The following is an 8,917-nucleotide window of genomic DNA, read 5'->3' on the forward strand; positions in this document are numbered from 1 at the left end:
ATATTCACATTGCGATTCATTCAACAGCAACGAGCTTTCAGTAAGAAAGAAAAAATAAATGTACTAAACACAAGCAATAAAATTCACCATTCCAGAAGGTTGTTAGGAAATTGTTTCTCCATGTGGAGGATTTTTCCCAAACTGTTTTTGTGTTTTTTTACTTTGAGCCCAGTGGAAGAATTCCACAGAATACATCACTTTTTTAGGCTGCTCATGTTCTCAGCTGCTCTGTGGGTGTCTGAAATTGGCCATGTGCTGCCAGCAGGAGGCTTCGCCTTGTTTGTTTTTGGGTCTTAGCATGATCTAGTGAAAGGATTGTCAGAATGCACCCAAGGGTAAACCCTCAACAAACAAAACTGCTATGCTCCACAAACTACGCTAAACTCTTTTACACTGCAGTGGAAAATGGATCTAGAGACAGTGGTGTAGCTGCAACACATATTTATTTATTTATTGTTCCAATAAGTAAGAGCTCATGCACATACACATGCTTTTACACAAACCTTTGCACATTTTTAAAAGAATAAAATAACAAAAGTTGAACAAAAGTTGAATTTTTCTAATACAGGAAAATCTTCTTTTATTGTTCTGTTTATAAGAAATTATTTTAATAACTTCAATCAAGAGGAAAAACAAGAGAAATTCTGAAATGTTAAATATAACTATACATGGATTACATGTATTTTAAGAAAAATAAATCATTGCTCTAGTTGGCAAATTGCTGTGCTGTCAGGCCAGTAAAACATTCGGCAGTGTGCTGTTTCTTTGGCATGATAATGGTGATTATTTTCCTATAATGCACATGCACACACAGTGTTTTGCTCCTGACCCACTGTGTCCTGTTAATGTGGTTGTTTCCGTATTGCTCAGAATTTCTAATGAAACTCATTGTTTAGCAAAGGCATGTCTTTAGTTTTTAACAGGAATGACAAAGCCAATATTTCTAGCAAATAATAGAGATTTATGGGCAACTCATCCTACAGTGTTGTCTGAACAATAAGTATTGTGGAGTTGTAAAATGTCACAAGCAGACTTAAGACAGTTATCTACAAATTATGAACAAAAAGGTAAAGTCACTGACATCTTCAAAAATAAACAAGGCTTTTTAAAACCTATATCCTGCAAGCATTTATAAACATGTATCTAAACCTCTGTGATGTTGGAATGCTTTTTAAGGGTTTTGTTAATCCAGGAAATGTGTCTCTTAGAGAGAAGAGTGTAGACACCAGGTTTTTTGGGATTGCCACAGCCATTTCCTCCTGACACCAGACCCACAATGCTTTTCTGACACTCCAGAGGTCCACCAGAATCCCCCTGATAATACAAGAAGACTCAATTAGTTTCTCTGTATGCTGTAAGGTGTCTTATTTTTCACCTAAATCAGAAACTAAAAATTCTATTCTATGAGGCCAGAATAATCATTACTTTCATGAGCCTCGGAAGAGACTTGAGCTAAAGCTATTAACACATTATTATCTATCAGTAAACACAGGTTTACACTGATCACGCATAACATTATGGTGAAGTGAATAAGAGTGATTATCTCCTCATCATGGCACCTGTTAGTGGGTGGGATATATTAGGCAACAAGTGAACATTTTGTCCTCAAAGTTGATGTTTTAGAAGCAGGAAAAATGGGCAAGCGTAAGGATTAGAGCGAGTTTGACAATTGTGATGGCTGGACGACTGGATCAGAGCATCTCCAAAACTGCAGCTCCTCCTGGTGCTCGTGTTCTTGATGTCGCTGCGCAGGTACCCGCGATCCTCACCAAGAACATCGGAGCTGTGGTCCTCCATGCTGGCATGAACGACATCAGGCTGAGGCAGATGGAGATCCTGAAGAAGGACTTCAGGAACCTGGTGGAGAAGGGTCACACCACATCGCCCCCTACGAGAATCATCGTGTCAGGACCACTTCCCACGTTCCAGCGAGGAATCGAAATGTTCAGTAGGCTATTTGCATTTAATGAATGGTTACAGTCTTGGTGTCAAGAACAGAAAATACCATTTGTTGATAATTGGAATGTTTTCTGGGAGCGTTCTAGGCTCTACCGTTACAATGGCCTGCACCCAAGCAGAGCTGGAGCAGCAGTCCTCTCGGACAACATATCCAGGACACTGCGCACCATCTGACTGGTAAGTTATTCCTCAGATTACATCTATAATAGCTACTGTTCAACTCGCCAGACTAATACAAGTTCACACATAGCTCGTCATATAGAAACTGTGTCTGTTCCCCAATTAGTGAGATTAAAGGATACATTTGTTAATAACTCTCGAAATAATCTTATCACAATTAAACCTGAAAAAGGCCAAAAAAGTAAAGAAAAACAATTTCTTAAATTTGGGCTTCTAAACATTAGATCCCTTGCACCGGAAGCACTTTTTATTAATGAAATGACCTCAGATTATGACGCACTCTGTCTTACTGAATCCTGGCTTAGACCAAATGAATACATTGGCCTAAATGAGTCTACTCCATCAGGATATTCATATAAGCATGAGCCCCGTCAGATGGAGGTGGTGTTGCAACCATCCATAATAATTCTCTTACTGTTACTCAGAAAACAGGACCCAGGCTTAACTCATTCGAAGTGCTTGTCCTTAATGTTGCACTCTCAGACATGCATAAAAAATCCCTACTATATCTTGCTCTGGCCACCGTGTATAGACCCCCAGGGCCCTACAGTGAGTTTTCACATTTACTCTCAGATCTTTTGATCAGTTTTGACAAAGTGTTAATTGTAGGAGACTTTAACATTCATGTAGACAGTGCTAACAATGCGTTAGGACTCATCGTTTTAATCATACACTAGACTTAGGTATATCACATGGGACTGATGTTTCTGGTATAACCGTTCTACCTCAAAGCGATGACATCACAGACCATCACCTCTTAATGTACACTCTACCTGTAGAACATATTAGACAGGTCTCTCCAGGTTATAAACTTGGTAGAACTATAACTCAGACCACTATAGACAGATTTACAAACAATCTGCCAGATGTGTCTCAACTTCTTACTAGATCCCTAAATGCAGATGATCTAGATGAAGTAACCAACAGCATAGGCACTATTTTTACCAGCACACTAGACACTGTTGCCCCCATCCGACTAAAAAAGGTCAGAGATAAAACACCTGCACCATGGTACAATAGTCATACTCACGCCCTCTAGAGAGCAACCCGTAACCTTGACCGAAAGTGGAGAAAAACCAAATTAGAAGTTTTTAGAATTGCGTTTTTAGAATTGCTCTAAAAGCTGCTAGGGCTGTGAATCTGAGCAATCTGATAGAAATAAACCAGAACAATCCCAGATTCTTATTTAGTACAGTGGCTAAACTAACAAAGCATCAGATTCCTGGAGAGATTATTTCAGCACAGTTTAGTAGTGAGGACTAAAAAAATTGATAGTATCAGGAACAAAATATCGGATGTTCAACCTTTGATGGCATCCGGTGATCCAGACCAGCCTATAGCTCCACACTTAAAGCTACAATGCTTTACCAGCATAGGGCAGGAAGAGCTAGTTAAACTTATCACCACGGCTAAATCAACAACGTGTTGGTTAGATCCAATTCCAACTAGATTGCTGAAAGAAGTGATACATGCAGCTGGACAGCCTCTTCTCAATATTATTAACTCCTCGTTATATCTAGGTCATGTCCCAAAATCTCTTAAGTTAGCAGTTATTAAGCCTCTTCTTAAGAAACCGAAACTAGACCCTGATGAAATATCAAATTACAGACCGATTTCAAACCTTCCGTTTATATCAAAAATATTAGAAAAGGTGGTGTCAGCCCAATTATGCTCCTTCCTACAGGAAAACAACATCCTTGAAGAATTTCAGTCAGGTTTTAGGCCCCATCATAGTACAGAAACTGCACTAATTAAAATTACAAATGACTTGCTTTTAGCTTCGGACCAAGGCTGCATCTCGATTTTAGTCCTGCTTGATCTTAGTGCTGCATTCCACACTATAGATCATAATATTCTCATAGATCGCTTACAAAATCACATAGGTATGCAGGGACAGGCATTAAAATGGTTTAGATCCTACCTGTCTGATCGATACCACTTTGTAGATTTAAATGGAGAACTGTCCAGTGTAGTGCCAGTGAAATATGGGGTCCCACAAGGTTCAGTTTTAGGACCTCTGCTTTTCTTGGTATACATGCTTCCATTGGGTAAAATCATTAGAAGGCATGGGATTAGTTTCCATTGTTATGCCTATGATACCCAGTTATATATTTCATCAAAACTAGAGAAATATCTAATTTGTCTAGACTAACTGAGTGTGTTAAAGATATTAGAGATTGGATGACCGATAATTTTCTATTACTAAATTCTGATAAGACAGAGATATTACTTATTGGCCCAAAAACCAGTACACAGAAGCTCTCGTAATTCAGCTTGCATCTAGAAGGATGCACTGTTACTACTAGCTCAATAGTGAAAGACCTGGGTGTAATATTAGACAGCAACTTATCCTTTGAAAATCATATATCCAATATCACAAAAACAGCCTTCTTCCATCTTAGAAATATTGCCAAGCTTAGGAACATTTTATCTGTATCTGATGCAGAAAAACTAGTTCATGCATTCATGACCTCCAGACTGGACTATTGTAATGCATTACTAGGTGGTTGTCCTGCATCTTCAATAAACAAGCTACAGTTAGTCCAGAATGCAGCCGCCAGAGTTCTTACCAGGTCAAGAAAATATAATGATATAACCCCAATATTATCATCCTTGCACTGGTTACCTGTTAAGTTTAGAATTGACTATAAATTAGCTCTACTTTCGTACAAGGCTCTAATTGGTTTAGCTCCCACGTATCTCTCCAGTCTTCTAACACGTTACAATCCACCACGCTCTTTAAGATTGCAGAATTGTGGACTTCTAGTAGTTCCCAGAATATCAAAGTCCACAAAAGGGGGTTAAACATAAGTGTAGAATGACTCAGTGACTTACCCAACATGCATCTTTATTCCCCTGCTTGTTTCCTGCACACAGCATGTCGACAGTAATGTTAGGTTTGCTGTTGTAGTAGCAGTTACACAGTTCCCTGTCTATCACCGTCACCTCCACCTCTTGCAGGGTGTCACTGGATTTTGGAGTTTCTATCTTAGTGGTTCCCCACCCACTCACTACACATTTTGTCCCTGCTGGGATGTCTTTGCCCGATTTGGGAATCGTCCTCACTTCCACTTTTTTTTTTTTAAGCTGGACTTTGCTCTGGAGCTGGAAAAAAATAGCATAAAATTGTCTTATGGAAAGTTTTTGAAAATTTGTTTTCTAGAAAATCTGTGCAAGAATGTTCTTTACCTTCAGGAGCATGATGTCATCAACCTTAGTTTTATTGCTGAAGGTTTCAGGGATGTGAAAGCTCAGGACGTTGACCCGTTGAGCAGTTTTCATGTCCTTTTTCAGAGAGTGAGCACCGACGAGCACTGCCATTGTTTTAAGTTTGTAAAGACTGAAACAAAGTATGAAAGTGGTTAAAATAAGAATAATGTAAATTAGATTCACTCCAAGAAAAAAGGTGTTCAGGGTTAAGAGTTTCCAAGCAATGGGTTTTGACCTGTCATGAGAGAAACTCACATTGTCCTCTTTTGTTTCAGCCAGTAATTTTACAATGTATACCAACATCAAGTGATTCTGACTCAGTGGAATGAGTCGAGAAAACAAATATGAAAATACACCTAAACATGATCTAACTAACTGCATATGAATTTAATAGAGTGACATGAGAGTGACATTACATAGCTGTGCAAGTTATACACTTCTATAACTGACAAGTTACAATAGCCATATTTTAAATATATCTATAATTTAAAACGTAGAGCGCTACTTAAGGTCATTTGGGGTTATTTACCCAAATGTTCAAGACATTCTGTGCTTTATCTATCTATATCCGAGCTGGTGGTACAGCTTTTGTACAAGGTCATGTTCAAGGCCGTAAAGTATGTAAATTTAAAGCTTTTAAGGTCATTTAAAGCTTTTAAGGTCATTTTCACTCTTCAGTGTTTATAATAATTTATAATCACACTCTCTGGTCTCACCCAAATGAGGATTAGGGTCCCTTTTGAGTCTGGTTCCTCTCAAGGTTTCTACCTCATACCATCTAAGGGAGTTTTTCCTTGCCACAGTCGCCTCAGGCTCGCTCACTAGTGATGATTTTGTCTAACATCTAGGACTTTTGTACTATGTTTCTTGTGTTCTGTAAAGCTGCTTTGAGACAATGTCCATTGTTAAAAATGCTATACAAATAAAATTGAATTGAAATTGAGTTGCATAAAGACAGTGAAGTATTTATTTCAGAACATTAGAACAGAATGAAGCATTTTTGTAAAAAAAAAAAAAATTGCATACGCTTTGCAGTGTGCAGCCGACAGAACCCACTCCTGATGAATAAGAGTTCCTCCACAGATGTGAAAATTCTCGATCTGGACTGAGACCATCCATGGTTTGGGTTTTGTGACCTCTCTGCCTCCTATGATAAAACTTCCTGAGCAAGCTATAATGAATGGAATGGGAATGAGTGGCATTGCAGAGACAGAAAATGACTCAGTTAGCAGATTTAAATAATAACCAGAAGAATTTTACCTGTTGCTTGCAACAAGGCGAGAAGCAGAAGAAGTGATGACTGTTGAACATGCATGGTGAGCTGTTATCGCGGGTTATGTGGACTGGATAATAAGTAGTGAAAGCAAAGCACTGAGGATGAGGCAAAGACTCTAGAGGAAACTGTGAGTCGTTTGTGGTCAGCATTGTGGGTGCAGATACCCTCAGGGATATAGACGCGTTCCACGTGGGCTTTTGATGTGATGTGATGCATGCAGCTTGCACAAAACACACCCAAGTACAATATGTGTGAAGTTTCAAACCATCAACAGTAAAAAAAAAAAAAGATCACAAATCACACTTTAAAATCTATTATGACTGAGTGACCTGTAGTAAACAGTTTGGTAACAGAAACCACAGTTACATTATGCTTCATTATTTTTTGGCCAGCCTAACACTGTGCTCATTATTAAAATCCATTTCATGGTCCAAACCAGAGTCTAAAAAACAAAATATTTTTTGCCTAGAATTGAGAGGGGTTGAATGGTACCTGAAGAACCTGCAGAAAGTTCCCTAACTTAAAAAAAAGCCCTTTTTTTCACATGGGGGAACATTTTATGATTCTATTATGGAACTATTCCTATGAGAATTGTACAATGACCCCTTTTAGCAAGAAGGCTAAAGAAGTGAAGAACATTTAACTATCAAACCAGTCACTGAAAAACTTTTCTAAGAAACAAAGAGCACATAAGTATTAAAAGAATGGCTAAAAAAAAATACTTGAAGAATGCATGAATGTAAGAAAATCATTTGAGTCATCAAGAAGACTTTTTTACATAGTACCGAACACTTAAATATCAAAGGAACAACTGAAGAACCTTTTCTCCAGAAGAAGGAGGGTTCTAAGAACACTTAGATATCAGACGATTCACTGAAGAGGCTTTTTATAAGAAGTAGAAACTTTTTGAAAAACAACTATTGAACTCCCCTTCATTAAATTATGGACTGGTGAGGGGTTTCAATGATATGAAGAACTTTTTAACCATCGAAACATCCATGAAGAACCCTTTTCTCTAAGAGTGTATCAGAAAGAGTTCTAAAGATGTGGAAAACACTGAATTGTCCCTTGAAGAAACTGAAAAGAACCCTTGAAGAACCATTTCTCTACAAGCAATCTAAAAGATCATCAAAATAACCCTTAAAGAACCATTTCCTCAAAAGTAATCTAAAAAATCATTAAAAACTATGCAGAATACAAGCATCATGTCAAAATGTATTAAGGTTGCACGCAATAAACAGAATGGTTTCAGTGGTATGACGCTAATAATGAATTAAGTGAATGAAATGGAGTAAGTGAAGAAGCCAGGCCATGTGTGACATGTGATATATTACATCATTTCCCCCTTTTCCATCACCCGTCTCATTAAACCCTGGATGAGAGGATGCTCCATATGTCATGGGAGGCAAAAGGTAAAGCTTACAAGAAATCTCACCACAGGGAGCACAAAGTCCCCCTGCGCTAAGACAGATCAAAGTGGAGTGGAACCCAGCAGCACCTACTTATCACACCTCTGATAATGATGTGAAAGCTGCAAAGCAGAAAAGCAGTAAATTCACTCTGCTGCACAGCCTGGCTCACTGATGTGTGAAGCTCAGCAGGAAGGAGAAAAAAGGCCAATAAACCTCATCAGATAATCAAAGAGATCACAATGGCACAGTTTACACTCTGCCCATGAGATTTAAAAAATGTGTGTATGTGCAGTGCAGGCGGTGTGGAGCAGAGAATTTGAGTAAAAAAATAAAACAAATATCTTTAAATTAAATATTTTATTTATTTATTTATTTATTTTTCATTATTAATATAGCTCTTATGTGGAAACTACGAAAAAGGCATATTTGCATGTGTGTGTGTGTGTGTGTGTGTGTGGGTGGGCGTGACAACATGGCACCTAAACTGACGCCTCTAGAAATCTTTACATGCAAAATGTTCCCATGAGAGTTTAACTAATCTCAAGCAACTTCTTGGTAATTACCCACAAAGACATTTTTTATAAATTCTGGGTCTAAACCTGATAGATTTGTTGGATTAACAATTTACTGAATGAGAGCATTGCAAAAAAAAATAAATCAGTGATGAGGTATTTTTATATGTCCTAATTAATCCTAATTAACATTGGTCAGATATTTTTGAATTATTTAGTAAGCTAACTAAGGATTTTCCATCTTCTTTTTTTCAAATAAAATAAAGAATATACCCATACTGTACACGTTTTGTTTTTTTTCTAATCTAGTCTTTGTCTTTTTGTCAAAGGCAGCTCAGGGTTACAGCAGAAGTAGCAGAATAATTCAC

General features: G+C 37.8%; 1 protein-coding gene across 1 annotated transcript; it reads right to left on the bottom strand.

Moving 5' to 3' along the window:
* Positions 1-424: 424 nt before the first annotated feature.
* LOC131368795 (granzyme K-like) lies at positions 425-6,752 on the bottom strand. The gene is made up of 5 exons (XM_058414931.1): positions 6,610-6,752; positions 6,376-6,520; positions 5,329-5,479; positions 4,975-5,244; positions 425-1,314 (listed from the first exon to the last, which is right to left on the bottom strand). Exons 1-5 carry the CDS (start codon positions 6,662-6,664, stop codon positions 1,144-1,146), a joined length of 792 nt encoding a protein of 263 aa, XP_058270914.1. The 5' UTR covers positions 6,665-6,752; the 3' UTR covers positions 425-1,143.
* Between the last annotated feature and the right edge of the window lie 2,165 nt (positions 6,753-8,917).

This window comes from Hemibagrus wyckioides, linkage group LG18 (genome assembly GCF_019097595.1).
Source record: "Hemibagrus wyckioides isolate EC202008001 linkage group LG18, SWU_Hwy_1.0, whole genome shotgun sequence".
Lineage (NCBI taxonomy): Eukaryota > Metazoa > Chordata > Actinopteri > Siluriformes > Bagridae > Hemibagrus > Hemibagrus wyckioides.